The sequence below is a fragment of the Rhincodon typus genome, chromosome 3 (genome assembly GCF_021869965.1).
Source record: "Rhincodon typus isolate 14 chromosome 3, sRhiTyp1.1, whole genome shotgun sequence".
NCBI lineage: Eukaryota > Metazoa > Chordata > Chondrichthyes > Orectolobiformes > Rhincodontidae > Rhincodon > Rhincodon typus.
In genome coordinates this window covers 4,934,234-4,952,066 of record NC_063334.1, presented here as the reverse complement: position 1 = coordinate 4,952,066, position 17,833 = coordinate 4,934,234, and the positions used below count along the sequence as shown (strand labels likewise).

The window sequence follows — 17,833 nt, the reverse complement described above, 5'->3', positions numbered from 1 at the left end:
GTCTAGGCCGGAAACGTCAGCCTTCCTGCTCCTCTGATGCTGCTTGGCCTGCTGTGTTCATCCAGCTCTACACCTTGTTATCTCAGATTCTCCAGCATCGGCAGTTCCTACTATCTCTGAAGGAATTCATATTTTGTGAGGTTCACTTGGCTGACCTCATTACAATCAGTACAGAGGGCAGGAAGCGTTTGGGAGGATGTGGTGAATGAGATATGTTGAATGGACATGTCATCTGCAACAGTGAGAGTTTCAGTATACGTGTTTTGGTGAGAGGTGTGCCAAAGTTACAGTGAGTAATGTTAGCTCTGCGAGTGTGAAGGAGCAGAGAGAACATGGTGGCACTCTCACTCTGGTGGGGCACAGAAGATCATTCACTTTCTTCCTGCCCTGATTGCATTTTAACTGGGTCACAACAATGACCCAGTCTGCTATTTAATTTCAGGCTGGGTCTGGTGGTGTGACCTCCTTTGCCAGTCAGCTGGATATAGCAGTGCCCTCCACTACATTAACCCATATACCATCATCTCCAGGTCCCTTTGGTGAAAGGAGGAAGTAACTTGCCTTTCTGGGTGATAGCCTCAGTGAAAATAGTTACGTACCACGGTATGAAGGGCAGTTCCTAGCTTGCAGCATCTTATATGATATTTTTCTTGAAGGTCAAATTGAAGTGACATGAACCAACTCTCAGCAAAAGCAAATGATATACCAACACAGTTGCAAAGTATCTGTTGGGACTGGATTGGAGATTAAAGTGGTTGACATATCCAAAGAAAATTAAATGCTTCTTAAAACATAAAGGGTGTGAAATTGGTTTGTAAGGTAGCATGAACATTGCCAAGTGAATCTACAGCCCGTTTTGAACTCAACAAGACAAAGAATTGTGATTTACTATTTTTGCTCATTTTTTTTCTCCTGCTGAGGACCAGTTTCAGTCTCCTTGGGTTCCTCTGTGTCTAGAACAGATAGCAAGCAGGCAGAGATTAGTGAATGGAGATGTGGTCTGATAAATATCAAGGGACATTTTTTCTGAACTGACACTGAAGTGCGGGCGGTACAGGCAGGACACAAAAGGAACTTCATGGGTCAAATAACCATTTCTTACTCTGTTGTTTGAGGAATCCAGGGATGGAATTGGTCTTGCACCATAGCAGAAAATGACCCAAAAACAGAAATTGCTGGAGAAGCTCAGCACCTGTGGAGAGAAAGCAGAGTTAACATTTTGAGTCCAATGACCCTTCTTCAGAACTTTGTCAGAAAATGGCAGCCTGTCTTGCATTTTTCCTGATTTTCATTGCAATCAAAGGAATAAAAATTCGGGTAAAAGGGATACTGCCACCCAGTTTGTACTCATACCCAAATATATCTCATGTACTTTTAGTGTTTGGCATTATGTAATGTGTATTGTTATCAATCCCTCACTCCATGAAGTACAGTCACCTCAGAGAGCTACTTAAAATGAACAGTGTGCAATGACACTATGCTTCGTTACTGATGCAGGAGGATACGAGCGATTTTCTTCTGAGTATCCGGAGTTTTGTGTTAAAGCGAAAAGTCCATCTGGAATCTTGTCACCATCCAACATTGAGACACCAGGAACAAGTTTAAGTGCCTGTGGGACTCCCCTCCATGACCAGGTAGAATCAGCTTCTCTGTACCCATTGTCTTTCACTTCATTGTTCTCTTTTGGCAGTGATAACATGGGGTGGGACCCATATAATTTCTGATTTGCTGTGAATGTTCCTATCTTTTGACTAGCTCATTAATAACTTGAAAACAGAGATTGCTGGAAATGTTCAGGTCAAGCAGTGTCTATAGAGAGAGAGAGAGGGAGACAATGTTGATGTTTGAAATATTAGATTTCCAGCATCCCGAATATTTTGCTTTTCTATCAATAGTCTGTCCTTATTTGCAGGTTGTGGTTACTCACAAATGTTTTAATAGTGATGGCTCTGTTGCAAAGTTGGGTGGAGTACTTGTGGACTGGAAGGCAGGATGTCAGAATATTTTTGTAGAATGATAGTGGGGAGGAGTGCATCGTCCCTTTAAAAGATGATGTGTTTTTCTAGGCTTGGAGATTTTAAAAAAATGTCTGCAGATGCACAGAGAGTTCTCAAAATTGAAACGTTTTTATCAAAGGCTGAATGGTTAGAAAAAAAAGCGGTTATCTTGTTTTGTTAGCAAGGCAACCAGTTTGAATGTCAACCAATTAATTTAAACCAGGCACTTACAGACCAAAAACCTATTAAATTTTGACAACCTAGGACCAATCCAATTGTATGAAATTGATAGGTCATCAAGGGTATAGAAGAAGATGGTATTTGAAAATTGGTGTGAAGGCAAACCGCCAACAGAAGAGAAACTCACTGGCTCTCACAGAAATCTCAAAGCTTGCAGAGTAAGCACCATCCAAATAAAGGTACTACGGCACTCTTAGCTAATATTCCTGACAAAAGAATTTGACAGAGAAAGGCCTTTCTGAGTGGAGGACAGCAGAGAAGGCGAAGAACATTCCGGAAGACATATCCTGACTATACTTTTGAGAGATAACAAGGCGTAGAGCTGGATGAACACAGCAGGCCAAGCAGCATCAGAGGAGCAGGAAAGCTGACATTTCGGGCCCAGACCCTGAAGGTGTGGGGGGGGGTCTACTTACAGTGGGGCCTACCGCTGAGCTTGGATTGTAAGAGGTGATTGGTTGGCACCTCTCAAGCGTAGGGCATCCTCGTCCTGTCTGCCTCTCTGCTCATTTAGCCCCACTGTTAGCGGGGGGCATCTCCTAACACTGTTGGTCAGTATCTGACTTATCCAAATTGGCTATGAAACCCAGACCCAGAGAGAATCACCACCCCCCAAACCCCCCCCTGCTCTTTTCCTGATAGTGCCATGAGGACTTTCATACCAAACTGAGAGAGGATAGAACCAACTTTGGTTCGGCATCTGAGACAACAAGGTGCAGAGCTGGATGAACACAGCAGGCCAAGCAGCATCATAGGAGCAGAAAGGCTGATGTTTCGGGCATCTCATCACCAAGAACAGGGCAGCAATTTTTTTATTGATTGTCAGTGTAGACCATATGCTAATAGCGTGTGACTTAGACGCACAGCCCCTTATGACTCAGAGCTGAGAGTGCTGCTATCGAACCAAAGCTGATGCCTGAGTCATCGACCTGGGAGCGGGTGGGGGATGGTTAACAGTGACGGTTTTAACCTAGGTGTAAATGCATTCCACTCCACTGAGTACACAAGATAGCTAAAGCTGTCCTTCTTTACCAGTTTTGAAATGCATGCTTTAGAAATAGGAACATGTAAATGTGAAAAGACATTTTTTGCTGAATGATAATGCCTTGGACTCTCTCAATCCTTTATAGTGGTGGTCTTGGCATAGTAAGTGTTTATATTTGTTCCTTTAGTTTTTGAATTAAACACTGAGAAGCCAATATGATGTGGAGAATGCAGAAGTAGCCAGCTGGAAACCAGAAGGTGTTGAACAGATTCATGTCTCAGGGAATGTGACCAGAATTTTCAATCAGCATAATGCAGCATAACAGCTATCACCAGGGTGTACAGGAAGATGATTTTACCAGAGTTCCTTATAGTTTATTGCTGTTACTTTTAACGCTTTTCCCTCAAACCTTCTGACAAACTGTAAGGTGCCAACTGGGTCTGGAGAGACAATGTTTCCAAGGCTGATGGTGTCAGATTGCCTGATGTCATAAAGTAATGATATAATACTTTTCTCATGGAATACTGACATCAATGCACGGCTGTTGTACAGTTGCCACTATATTTCAGCATGCATCTGGCAGCGTAAAAGAACATGGTGAAGGCAGATTTTAAAATCTGAAAGGCAGTCACACTGTCACCATCTCCCATTTGCCATTTGCCTGCAGGATGTAGAGAAGCCAAGCAGTCCACATTCAGTCTGTACATATCCCGCAGCAAAAGTGTGAGGCTGATTGGTTAGCATTGAAAGGTTTCACAGCAATTCCTAGCCACCAACTTGCCAACTCTTATCAAATATAAAGCTGTGAACTAGGTACATCAAGCCGGATGTGATCAATAATGCAAAAGTTCTTAAACTTTTCTTTAAAGTGTCCAGCAGTTTTCAGCTTTATGTTATACTATAGAGGATTTGGTTCTTTGATGCGATCTTGCCGGCCTCTGTACGATCCGATTTCATTGAGCTCCTGGACGATCGAGTTAGCAAACTGAGGTGAAGGAACACCAGACAGAGACTCAAGAATGAGGCAAAGCCATTCCCAAACACACAGAAGTATGGGTAAAGGAACTGAACAGGTTTTCAAAGAGTCTGTTGGGTTCAGGAATGAAGAGAATACAAGAACGTAAGAAGAAAAATAGGCCGTTCAGCCCCAAGAGCATGTTTCACCAATCAGTTAGATTCTGGCTAATTTGCGGTTTAATTCCATTGATCCAGCTTTGCCTCATACTTTTACTAGCCTTATCCAACAAAAATCCGTCAATCTCAACCTTGAAAGTTTCAATGGATTCAGCAACCAATGTTTTGAGGAATGAGAACTCAAGACAAGACGCTTTTAAAAATTGTCCAAGCTGATTGGACCTTACATTGGGTCCGAAGAACATTTGATAGAGAGGCATCTCAAACTGAAAACATACTGCTCATCGTCTCGTAACCTAGGCCTGTGTGAGACTCAGGGATTATGAAGTCAGGTCAACCTGGATCTTTCTTTACTAGATGTAAAACCACTGCCGTCTATTCTTTAATGTTCTGTGGCGATGTGTCAGTGTTTCTGTTGTGACATGATATAGTTACACTCCAGGGTCCAATTGCATTGTGAGCCTTGCTTGTTAGCTGTACGTAACAAGGAATTAAGGCCCACCGAGGAAAGTGAACTATGTAGATCATGTTTGTCACCATTATGAAAATGACTTATTTAAACTGATTTGTGTATTTAAATCTAGGGTGGCCCAGTGGAAATTCTTCCTTTTCTGTACCTTGGAAGTGCGTATCATGCATCTAAAAAGGACACACTCGATGCTATGGGGATTACAGCTCTCTTGAATGTCTCCTCTAATTGTCCAAACCATTTTGAGGATCATTATCAATATAAATGCATTCCAGTGGAGGACAATCAGAAAACAGACATCAGTTTCTGGTTCATGGAAGCAATAGAGTACATCGGTAAGATACAGGTTTCTAACTTGATATTCCTCAATGTTTACTGCTTGGTAACTCATTTGCTTTTACTCAATAGCTAGTGTTTACACTAAATAAAAACCTCCTGATGCTGTAAATCAGAAACGAAAACAGAAATTGCTGGAAAAGCTCAGCAGGTCTGAGGAAGGATTACTTGCCTGAAACATTAACTCTGATGTATTTCCTCAGCAACTGGCAGGACTGCTGAGTTTTTCTAGCAATTTCTGGTTTTGTTCCAGTCAGTGTTTACATGTCAGGGGATTGTTTCTGGACTAGTTTTTCATCCCAAAATAAAAAGAATAAATATCCCTGAAGCAGACCTTTGGCACAAGAACTGGGTCCATCTGGAAAACTGAATGAAAATTAAATGGCATTCTCACTCCTCCACTTCCGAATTGTGAACAAACCCTCTCAGTATATGAACTGCAGAGAACAAGCACTAATTTATAAAAAGCATTGACCGTGGCTCAATCTTGTATAGAGTTCCAGAGCTGGAAGACTTCCTGTCTTTAATGTTTCATTTACGTTTCAAAACATGACTGTAGTGGGTCTAAAATCATAAGGAATACAGAACATGTTAATTGTGGACTAACTGATGTGGTTCTTACTGGTGCCGTTCTCATCACAACATTGTGCTAGGTCTTGGTTCCACTGCCTTGGCTGGAAGGTTAAGAGACTGAGGCACCCTCAGAATTGAGGCGTTTGTGTGTTTTGAACCAGTATCATATTCCATTGATCATCTGTGTTATTGGCCACTATCATCATTCTATAATGTATTCCAATCTTCGAGAATGTAGTTGTTAAGAAACAATGAATGTGAACAGCATCACAAGGGGGCTAGGAATGAATGGGCTCAACCTACTGCATAAAGTGCTCTTTGTTGAGCAGCTGTGGCAGAGAAGATTGTAAGGATTCCAAGACCCTGGCTTCATTTAGCTCAGGCAGGAAAGCTACTGCTTGCAAAACATGATTGAGGCATCATGATTGGTCTGGGTCAGTCACTGGGAACCAGGCCCGGAGAGAGATCCCAGACATGAAAGGCAGCAGCCCAGATCAATTCTATGTGCCCTGTGGGAGAAGAATTCAATACTTAGCTTCCCACCATCCACATCTCCCCCTCCCCCACCAAAATATACATTATTCACAACAATTGCAAACAAAGACTTGAACATTGCAGCACTTGCAAGAAAATTCAACTTGCATGATTGTCATCATCATATTTCACAAATACAACCCTCATCAAGTATGCAGCCCAAAGACAAGAAGCTGCAAATTACAAATAGTGCAAGCAATATAAAGTTCTTTATACAACATGCTTCACTCTGAATGTCTCGTAACAAGCACCAGGTCACGGTTTGGCTGGTGGTGAGTTTGGCCCTTTCTATCACATCCTTCCTATGCACCCGGAGTCCCAACAACCCACCTCACCCGCACATCATGGTGGGGAAGCGAATGTTGTCCATCTCCTTCTGAAACTTATGTACCTCAGCAAAGAAGAGCTGGAGAGAAATGCAGTGGTTCTTTTTGCTGGGCTTCATCCTGAGTAGCTCCGTGACACTGGACTCAGTGCTCTATGGATAATTCCTGGGAACACACACCGATGCAAACATCAATGGTGCCTGAGGGATTAATCTCTCAGAGAAAGACGCACTTTGATCTGCTGAAGTCTGCTGGTCTTCCAGTGCAGGAATTCTCCTGGACCAAACGTTGCAGACTGCCACATTCCGAGGCTTGGGACTACATGTCGAGAGACTAAGTCAAACTTTGGGTGGATGTTGTAGAGGCACAATGGGGAAAGCTTGGTGTCAAAGTCCTTTCAGCCAGAGAGTCATAGAGGTATCCAGCATGGAAGCAGGCCCTTCGGCCCAACTCATCCGTGCTGACCACGTTTCCTAAACTGACAATTATAACTAATGCCAGCATTTATATAATTACATTTGGAAAATGTAAGATCAGTGAAAGATTATATTTGTGATTTATTGGTACAAGAGCTCCAATTCCAAATGCAGGCAAATGGGACTAGTTGAGTTTGGGATACCTGATCAACATGGATGAATTGGGCCAAAGGGCCTGTTTCTGTGCTGTATGACCATGACTCTATAACTAGTCCTATTTGCCTGCATTTGCACCGTATCCCTCTAAACCTTTCCCATCTATGTATGATACACCTTAAGGCTAGAAACTTCAGGCTGTCTACCTCAAAGAATGTATATTGTAAATTAAGAATATCAGAAAAAAGACACATTTTTAGTCACATGGCCGAGGTGCTTTGGATACTTTTGAAAAGGAGCCTGCCCATATTATTGGTTTTAATAGGAGAGGCGATGGCCCAGTGGTAATATCGCTAAACTATTATTCCAGAAACTCAGCTGATGATCTGGGGACCTGGGTTTGAATCCTGTCATGGCAGATGGTGGAATTAAGAATCTACTGATGACCATGAATCCATTGTCGATTGTAGGAAATACCCATCACGTTCACTAATGTCCTTCGGGGAAGGAAATCTGCCATCCTTACCTGGTCTGGACTACGTGTGACTCCAGACCCACAACAATGTGGTTGACTCTCAACCGCCCCCTGAAATGGCCTAGCAAGCCACTCAGTTCAAGGGCAAGTAGGAATGGGCAGTAAATGCTGCCAATCAGCAACACCTACATCCCATGAGTGAATGAAAAAAAAGGGGGTAAAGTTGCTAGCTCCATTTTTGAAGCCGTTACCACCAGACATAAGCATTTTAAATTGACTCCAGCGAAACTTGCTCTGTGACCAAGCTGAAATGATGGTGCCGCCAGCGGCCTTAGCATCTGGAGGTGTACCTGCCAGTGGTTGGTCATTTAAAAGCAGGGAGGCCCTGTTTGGAGGAACACAGAGACCTCAGTCAGTTGTAAAGCTAGAGAAGGTTACAGAGATGGCTGTTCTGAAGCTAAGGAGGTGTTTAAAAACAAGGGTAAGAATTTTAAGGTTGAGCCATTGCCAGACTGGGAGTCAACATTGGTCAGTGAGGACTAAATGGGACTTAGGATAACAGGAACAGAGTTTTAGATAATCTCAAATTTGTAGATGATGCTGGGTGGGAAATTGGCCAGGAATGTTTGGCATAGTTGAGTCGAGATGTAACAAAGGCATAGATGAGAGTTTCAGTAGCAGATACGTTGAGGCAGTGATGGAAATAGAAAATCTCCATTGATGGACAACATTTGGGCTCTGCCAATATGATGCTAGGATTGTGTATAACATCAGACAATGGCCAGGGAGGGTGATGGAGTCAGTGAATTGAGTAGAGGAGAATGCTTTTGGAGAGGTCAAAAACAATGGCTTTAGTCTTTGCAGGATTGTGGTGTGAACTGAATTGAATCCAAACAGCTACTGACTGAACTGGCAATGTTTCGGATCAGCACTTTCATATATTCCAGCTGGGTTTTCAATTTGGCTTTTCATATCCATCCTGTATCTTTCATGTTGCAATATCTCATCAATAAACTAAACCATTCACCTATGTCCTATTCCTCTCAGAGGAACCATTTATTGATCAATTTTCTTTTTAAAAATGCCTGGCAATCAACGCTTTGTTTAGATTGTGAAATAAGGATTCAAAGCAGAAAAAATAACCGTAGGAACAGAAGAAGGCTATTCAGCTGCTTCAGCCTGTTCTGCCATTTAATTAGATCATGACTGATGTCTACCTCAATTTCATTTATCCATATTTGCTCTCTATCCTTCAATACCCACATGCAAAAGCCTTATCTCAAAGGTCTACAAATCTCTGTGAAAACAGAAACTAATCAATGTCTAATTATCACACACTCAGAATGTGCCAGTATCTGCAATCACAGCGTAATGTGTGCAATTTTTGTCATAGATACTTATTGAAACATTTCATGTAATTCCCATAGCATTTGGCTAACCATTCAGTAATCACCAGATTGTTCTGTGTTCTCTTCTGTATAATTGGAATTGATATATAATTAATAGTTAGATACTATTCTCATAACCATGGAGATCCTAAAATATTTTTCACACTAAATAATTCACTTTCAAAACTTCCTTAGAGCATGAAGTGTAGCCCATCTGGCCCGGAGGTTGGGGGTTTTCATCATTCATATTTCTGTTTGACACATGGCAGCAAACAGTGAGAATTAAGAGTGGGAAGGAGTCCTTCCTGAATGTTAACATTTTGAAGGTAATACAAAGATGATGTCATTTTACTTCAATCCTTTGGACAGACCAAGACCACAGGTAGAATTATTAAATGGAACAGCGTGAAGAGGCAATGTTTAGGAGGGTCCGTGACTGCAAATTTGACTAACTGTGAAGAATAGGCTAATAAATAACTACTGTACCAAACTGCATGATATTTTACATCGGCCATACATTTCAAAAAGGGTTGCTTAGGTTTGTTTACATAAGAAAGGCAAATTTAATTGTTAAGGAATTGATTGCTTCGAAATTCTGCATCTGTGTATGTGTGAGAGCGTGTGCCGGGGATGTGGGTGTGGGTCTGGACTGGGAGTGTGGATCTGTGCTGTGACTGTGTGTGGGTCTGTGCTAGGACTGTGTATGGGCCTGAGCCGGGAGTGAGTGCGGGCCTGAGCCGGGAGTGAGTGCGGGCCTGAGCTGGTAGTGCTGACTGGGTTGGGATGTGTTTGTGTTGAGAAATGTGTATTTGTGTATTTACTGCACTTGTGTTTGCAAATTAGAACATCTATTCATTCGGGTTCTGTCTTGATTGGTATTTCTTTCCTTCCCCTTTTCGATTATATTCAGACTCAATCTTGCTACACTTGTCAGTTTTTATTTGCTCATGCTCACCTACATATGATGTTCTTTCTCATTTTAGATTCTGTCAAGAAAGGTGATGGCCGAATCCTTGTTCATTGCCAAGCTGGGATTTCGCGATCCGCCACCATCTGCCTCGCTTATTTAATGATGACTAAACGTGTGCGACTTGAGGAGGCCTTTGAGTTTGTCAAGCAGAAACGGAGCATAATCTCGCCCAACTTCAGCTTCATGGGACAGCTGCTGCAGTTTGAAACTCAGATCCTGGCTCCCTCACGTTCTGTCAAAGCATCCAGTCCTTCAGCAGCCCTCAGGGAGCAGAGCAAATCTTCATCAACTCCAACATCTCAGTTTGTATTCAGCTTCCCTGTCTCCGTCAGTGTTCATTCAACTCCAAGCGGTCTCAGTTACTTACCCAAACCCATCACAACGTCACCAACTTACTAATGGATGAGTTTACAAACTCAACCAAACATCCATAACTTATTGCTAATAGAACATTGAGTCAAGTAGTTTGTTAAACAGTCTGAACCTCTTATTTTAAAGGGGCAGAAGAAGGTTAGCATTCAGTTTTGACAACAATTCACTTGTAAAATTATTGGCTACATTTACACCTCACTTCCTAAATGTCAAGACTAGAAACCTTCTTTCGCAATAAGTCACTTTTGAATAAACATTAAATTTTCTTTGACTCACTAATTCCTCAGTACTGATATTGCAACTACTGATTAATGCAAGCTTCCTTCTCTGTTGAGCAAGGTGCCAGTGTGGGACTCCCATTTTAACCCGCTGATAGGCACCAAGTTAACATCTCTGCACCTGTGTGTGAATTATACATGACTTTCTCTCCATAAATGTCAGAATCTAAAATGGACAAAACAAATACAAGGGTCACACTGAAAGTTGTAAAATTGTAAAGCAAGACCTACTGCACACCACTCAGTCACATGCCAAGCAGGAAGCAACACTGGGTGGGACATTCAAGAAACCTTTTTCCCATTGCGTCTTTCAGTTGCTTTATTTAAGGGTCAGTTTGGGACTTGGCTGTGATGATCTGCTCTGTTTGTGGAAAAATAAATCCCCACAATCTATATCAAACCATGGAACTACTTTCTCCCACTATGAGACACAACAGCCCTACACATGCTGGAAAACCTCAAAGTGTAGGAACAACCTGGATTTCCCACTTACACAGAAAATAAATCCTCATCCACAAGCTAGGTTAGCTTTGTCTATCAGCGTGGACAAGTCATTTAGGAACCTGAGACATTTCACAAAGGGACTAACAGTACTGTTGTACCTGCCAGAGTCCCAAGTAATCCTGTACTCTTCCTAGGAGCCAGACTGCACCCTGCTCATTTTATTGGTTCTTGTTTTCAAAATACCAGCAGATAATCACGATTCAGATGAAAGATGAAATCGAACTAGCTGAGAGGCACTGCCCAACAGGCAGTTTACTTCTGACATTTGACATTACGCAATCAGTAAAAGGAAGGGAAAGGTGCCCAGGGTCAGCACAGAAGCATGTCAAAGAAACATTGTACCTTTAAAAAATGCAAAAATAACATAGAATTGAAAGCACAATTTAAAAGAAAAATGATGTGATTCAAGAAAAAGCCTGGAACCTGTTAATTCACAAAGACGACAGACTGGACAGTGAATGACCAACTATCAATCTCCAACACTGTGCTTGGCTATTACTGTTTCATTCTATACTGGCCACAAATCTTTTCTAAGCTGTAATTTGCTTTCAATTGAATTCAATACTGACTGAAACTCGCCCTGGACCATTTTGGAAAATACTTCTGGTTGGCTGGTTTGAAGATCAGAAATGAATCTAATCCATCTTCACTAAATAATACTTTGTAAAGTCTTTGATGCTTAATGGTTTTATCTCAAAAAGCACCTTTTCAAAGCCAGTTATTACTCTAGTTCCTACGTAGGACAGATTGGCTTGTACAGGACCCTTTAAAAGCACAGCCTTACTCTTAAAGTTTTATTTAAATCATCGAACAGAGTGCTGCGGTTATTTTTTGTGTGTGTGCAATATTTGGCGACTGGCCAGGCGTTCTGGAGTTTAAGGCTCCCTGGCTAAGCGCATGCTCGGAAAATTAATCGTGTACCTCAGGTTCATACATTTTCAGTATTTTTTCTACTTCTCAATATTCCGTCCCAGATTTTGATAGGAAAGTAACAGTGAATTTAATGTGTTAGTCGCGTGGTGAGCAAGAGACACACTATAAGTTGTGAATCACCACACAAGTTGCTGGATGTTTTGTGCCATTGTGTCTAAAAACTGAAACCTCATCCACAATCTTATCGTGAGTTTAAGGAATTTGTTGCATTCGTGCCGTAAATAAGAATTAAACTCTCAGTGCAGAAAGCGAGGAGTGCTGTTAACGCAGTATAAAGGTACAGTTAATAATTTATTATCCCAATAGGCCACTCATCCTTGAAAGGCCTGTAAGGGAATAATTGAAAGTAAGGAATCTCACTCTCACTGGTAATAAGCTGTTTCAATAGAATTTTTGATTTTCTTTTCATCCTTAATGCTTATTTCAGTCTCTTGTTTTTCTCTCTCAATCCAATCATATTTTCCCTCTCTTTATTTCTCTTTTTCTGCATTTAGTTTGACTTCAACATATCTGATTCTCTGCTGCCATTTGCTCCTTTATTCTCTACCCTTAGGTGTTATCTCATAGTTCACCACAGCCTCAGAAACCTGTCTGACCATTATTAGTCCACTTCCAAGATGCTCCACTCCAGCAAATTCTGGGCCGATGAGAATAATTTCTCAATCAGAGCTTACGAACCATTGGTGAGATGATTTAGAAACTTGATCATTGAGAACCCAGGACTAAAGGCGGATCAAGACACAGAATCAATGTTCAACCACTTTAGCCCTGTCTGCAACCTACACTCCCACCTAGCAATGTTTCACACTGATTCAGAGTGTCAGAAAAATATCCCTAACACAATATACCTGAGTGAATGTTTTGATATTTGCACATGTTTTATCCTAACTATTTATGAATAAGGAGCAGTAAATGTTAGTTCAGAAATTGCTTGAGAAAAATGTACACCAAGAATGTGTTGTGGTATTTTATACTCTATATATATTTCGTTTCATTTGTCACTCTGAATGTCAGAACCTCATTCTGATTTATTTATTGCCCATGTTTGTAAAATTTAAGAAATAAAATTAGACCTTTCCAACTTTAATTGGTTGCCATTTGTTGGTACTTTTATTTCAATAACTATTTTCCAATAACACTCTCAATTAAAATGGGCGATTGTGACATGCTGCATTCTTCATTTGGTGTAAAAGTTACAGGAAGAGTCACTATAGTCTGAGTAGATCAGTGCAGATAGGTGGGAGCAGACGTGATGGACTGAAGGGCCTGTTCTGTGCAGTATGGCCTGTTCTGTGCAGTATGGCCATAGGGCTGCTCTCTCAATACAGACAAGGAGAGATGACTGGTGGTGGTTTAACCCAAGGGTCACGACACATCAGACAAGGGGCAAGGTTGGGAGGACTCTAATGGTGACTTTAGCCAATACGGAAATTGAACCCATGCTGTTGGCATCACTCTGCATCGCAAACTAGGTGTCCAACCAACTGAGCTAACCAAATCCTTACATTTAATGTCCATGGACCTAGAATGCAGTTTTCGTTGCTCACAGTGGCATAGCTATGACTTGCAGTTATATAGAGCTTTTCACGACATCTGGAAGTCTCAAAGCACCCAACATTCAACAAAGTACTTTGCAAGTGTGGTCACTGTTGTAATATAGCAAATGCCAGTTTGTGGTTTGGGGTAGTGGTAACGTAATTCAGAGGTTCAGGCTAATGATCTGAGGACAGGGGTTTGAATTCCACCGTGAGGGCTGGCGAAATTTAAATTCGTTTGGAAATTGAAAGCTCGCCTCAGTGACCATGCAACTATGATCAATTATTGTAAAAAAAAACTTCTGTTCACTGATGTCCTTTAAGGAGGAAAATCAGCCATTCATACCTAGTGTCCAAACTCACAGTAGTGTGGTTGACTCTTGACTGCCCTCTGAATTGGCTCAGCAAACTGCTCAGCTCAAGGGCGATTAACGATGGGTTAAAAATGCTGGGTGGAATCTCACCCTCCAGAAAAGCAGCAACTGAACCCTGGCTGCTGGTGCACAGTTCATCACATACCAGTCATCCAGCCAACTGAGCTTACCAACTCCCAAAGTATTTTCAAATCAACCTGTTCAGATGTAGCACAGAGCCTAACAGCAACATGTCCACCCAGATAAATGATCACTGCAGACAACCAGGATAAGCTGCCTGGCTTAGTGACTGTGCTAAAAGGCAAGTCAATGCAGAAAGTACTCTGAGCCTGTTAGCACAGGCTGAGGAGGCCAGAGGCTGTCCAGGTCAGTACAGTACAATTGTTTCAATCTTGTAAAGACTCTTATCTCGGTTTCTCAAAAGAAATCTAATTTATGTATTCAACGTAATCTCAGTCTTCCAAAAACAAATTGAATGTCCCTATTTCTAATAAAATTGCTTCATGTTGCAGAGTTTGTCCTTTTGCTAAAGAGTTTTCTAATAGTTGTGGACTCAAATTGATGAGAACTCATTATATACCATTTGCTTAGTTACCTTCCTGGATGAAGGAGTCTGTTTTTTTTACTTCTTTCATGGTATATGGGTGTTGCTATCTAGGCCAGTATTAATTGCCCATCCCTAATTGTCCAGAGGGCAGTTAGGAGTCAACCACATGGATCTGGAGTTACATGAAAGCCTGACCAAGTAAGGATGGCAGCTTCCTCCCCTAAAATACATTAGTGGACCAGATTTCTATTAAATTCAAATTCCACCATCTGCCATGGCAGGATTCGAATACAGGTCCCCAGAACATTACCTGGGTCTCCAGATTAACAGTCCAACAATAATACCACTAGGCTGTCGCCTCCCCTGTTAGTAAGAGTCAATGAGGAAAAATGATTTTAAAATGGTTGTAAAAATTGTAAAAATGATTGTAAAAATGGGGGATTATCCCTCCTCATTTCTCTGCAGCATATGGTGTGATTGAAAATGCCATCCGCTTCAAAGTGTCTCCTCCATAATTCAGCACCTTGGTACTGCCTTATATAAATTTCAATCCCTAGAACAGATGAAAGCTCCTCTAACGGTTCCTCTTTTTCTCCTTATTCTCCCCTACATACACATTGACACTTCCTGGGCTCCATAAGAATGTAGTCTTTATAACCCCCAACAACCCCATCCCATCCTAAACTTCATGCAGTGGCTTTGTGGCATTATCCAAAGACAAAAACTAAGCCTCTTCATGTGAAACAAGAACAGATAGTGCTGGAGAAACTCAGCAGGTCTGGCAGCATCTGTGGAGAGAGGAACAGAGCTCCAGTGACCCTTCCTCTTTCTGTCTCCACGGTTGCTGCCAGATCTGCTGAGTTTCTCCAGCAATTTCTGTTTTAGTTTCAGATTTCGAGCATCTGCAGTTGTTTTATTCAAACCTCTACATGTGCACTGTTCATACCCTGCTCAAACTCTCCACCAACTCTCCACCATTTCCCATTCCCCCACGACTGTCTCCATTGTCAGACTTCTTTCCTGATACCAAATCTCAGATGAGTAACAGCCACCTTCAGCTCAACGTCAAAGTTAAATCCATTGTCTTTGGCTCCTTCATAGACTCTGTTTCCTTGCCTCTGGCTGCAATCAATCCTGGACAATGTTGCAACAAGGAGGGACTACTCACAGTCTGTGTCCTACTCACAGTGGCACAGAGATTACAGGCAATATCTCATGCATTGAAAGACTGCTTACTACTCACTCCAACCTTTGCAACCCCAGGAAACAAGGCTGCTGATGTCCCTATTCACCTCAATTACTTTATCACTTCATTCCCAACCTCCACCATCTGTAAACTCCAGCTTGTTGTACCCCACACCTATAAAGACCATCAACTTTGAAGGAGGAGAAGACGACCTAAGGGTTAAACCCATCAATAATTGCCTAGTGTTGTAGAACAGAGACACCTAGGGGTTCAGGTATATAATGGTTTGAAGTTTGTGTCACATATAGACTATGTGGTTAAGAAGGTGTTAAGCACACTTTCCTTCATTGCTCCGACCTTTGAGTATAGGAGTTGGGACGTCACCTTCAGGTTGTACAGGACGTGGGTGAGGCCTCTTCTGGAGTACTGTGTCCAGTTCTGGTTGCCCTGCTATAGGAAGGATATTATTAAGCTGGAGAGGGTTCAGAAGAAACTTACCAGGATGTTGCTGGGGATGGAAGGTTTGAGTTATAAGGAGACGCTGGATAGGCTGGGACTTTTTTCACTGGAGCGTAGAAGTGACCTTTTAGAGGTTTACAAAATCATGAGGGGCATAGATAAAGTGAATGTCAGGTGTCTTTTCTCTAACGTGGGAGATTTCAAAGTGAGAGGAGAAAGATTTAGAAAAGACATGAGGGGCAATTTTTTCTGCGCAGAGAGGTTGGTGGGTGGAATGAACTTTGAGGAAGAGGTGGGTGCGGGTACAGTTACAATATTTAAAAGACGTTTAGATAAGTACTTGAATAAGAGGGATATGGATCAAGTACAGGCAGGTGGGTCTAGTTTAGTTTGGGATTATAGTTGACATGGACTGGTCAGACGGAAGGGTCTGTTTCGGTGCTGTATGACTCTATGAGTCTTCTACTTGGTAGAAACTCTATAGAGGATTTTAAGTTTAAGCCCTTGCTGGTGTACCAGAGATGCCAACAATTTTGAGAAGCTACTTCAGAGAACATCTGCTAGTTATCTGGCATTCAAAAAGAAAGCCTGAATTACAGGGTTACTCCTTCCAAGAATGGTTTTCCCTCTATGTCATTCCTGCTTGAAAAAGAATATTGTACCAGGGAAGACATTGACTTTAGGGTATTGTTTCTGCTTGATAATGCCCCAAAGTCCACCAATTTTGAATACTAATTGGAAAATGTTAAATTGGTTTCTCTGCCACCCACTGCTACAGCCCATGGAGCAGGGGTACCAGCAACATTCAAGGCTAATTACTTTCAACGTACCTTTCTGCCAGCTCAATGGAAGGTGGTGAGGATAAGCTGACAATCAGGGAATGTTGGCAAAGCTGTTAAGAGTGTTGACAATATTGCAAATTCATGGGAAAAAAGTTTAATTGTTGTGTACGAACAGTATGGGTCAAAAAGCATGGCCCAAGTGTACCTATGGCATTGAAGAAGAAAATCCCATTACTGGAACACCATCCACGTGAGTATCATGAACAACTGTCAAGAACTTTCAAACTGATTGAAAAACTAACGGACATCTTCACCAATCATGAACTGAACAGAGCAATCATTTTGATATATTTATTTATTGTCACATGTATTTTGTTACAAAATAAAGTGAAAAGTGTTGCATAGTGTCCTCAACTGTCTGGTGCCATCTTAAAACACAGAAAAATAAACCAAAACATAGAATATGAAGGCAGAAAAATAAAGTGATAAAGAAAATGTGTCCAACTTTACAGTCCTTCTTGTTGAGTGCTTTGTTGTGGGCCATGGGCCTGGTGGATGGCACACAACCGCTGGAACAAAAGTCACCCAATCTTTGGTGCCATCTCGCCACTATGAGTACTCGCTGTATCTCGCCAATGCAGACAGCACCATTGCTGCAGAGTACTGCACCGGCCCAGACCCAACTCCGTTGCTGCCATGTCCCACTCTTTGGACTCACCTCACCAAAGCAGCCACTGCTGATGCCACCACTGATGCCACCAGCTCTCGTACTGGGCCCAAACTTGCCTCCACCATCAGTTGGCGCTGGGACTGCCTCATCTATGCAGAAGCCACCGGGAGCCCAAAGTTGCCAACGGCATTGCC

General features: G+C 41.9%; 1 protein-coding gene across 1 annotated transcript in view; it reads left to right on the top strand.

The window, feature by feature from the left end:
• The window catches only part of dusp4 (dual specificity phosphatase 4), a 23,658-nt gene extending 10,537 nt beyond the window's left edge, over window positions 1-13,121 (top strand). Inside the window, exons 2-4 of the mRNA XM_048595411.1 lie at window positions 1,498-1,634; window positions 4,941-5,160; window positions 10,013-13,121. Of these exons, the coding sequence (XP_048451368.1) occupies window positions 1,498-1,634; window positions 4,941-5,160; window positions 10,013-10,398 (743 nt within the window). The 3' untranslated portion in view covers window positions 10,399-13,121. The remainder of the gene's footprint in view (window positions 1-1,497; window positions 1,635-4,940; window positions 5,161-10,012) is intronic.
• The last annotated feature ends 4,712 nt before the right edge of the window (window positions 13,122-17,833 follow it).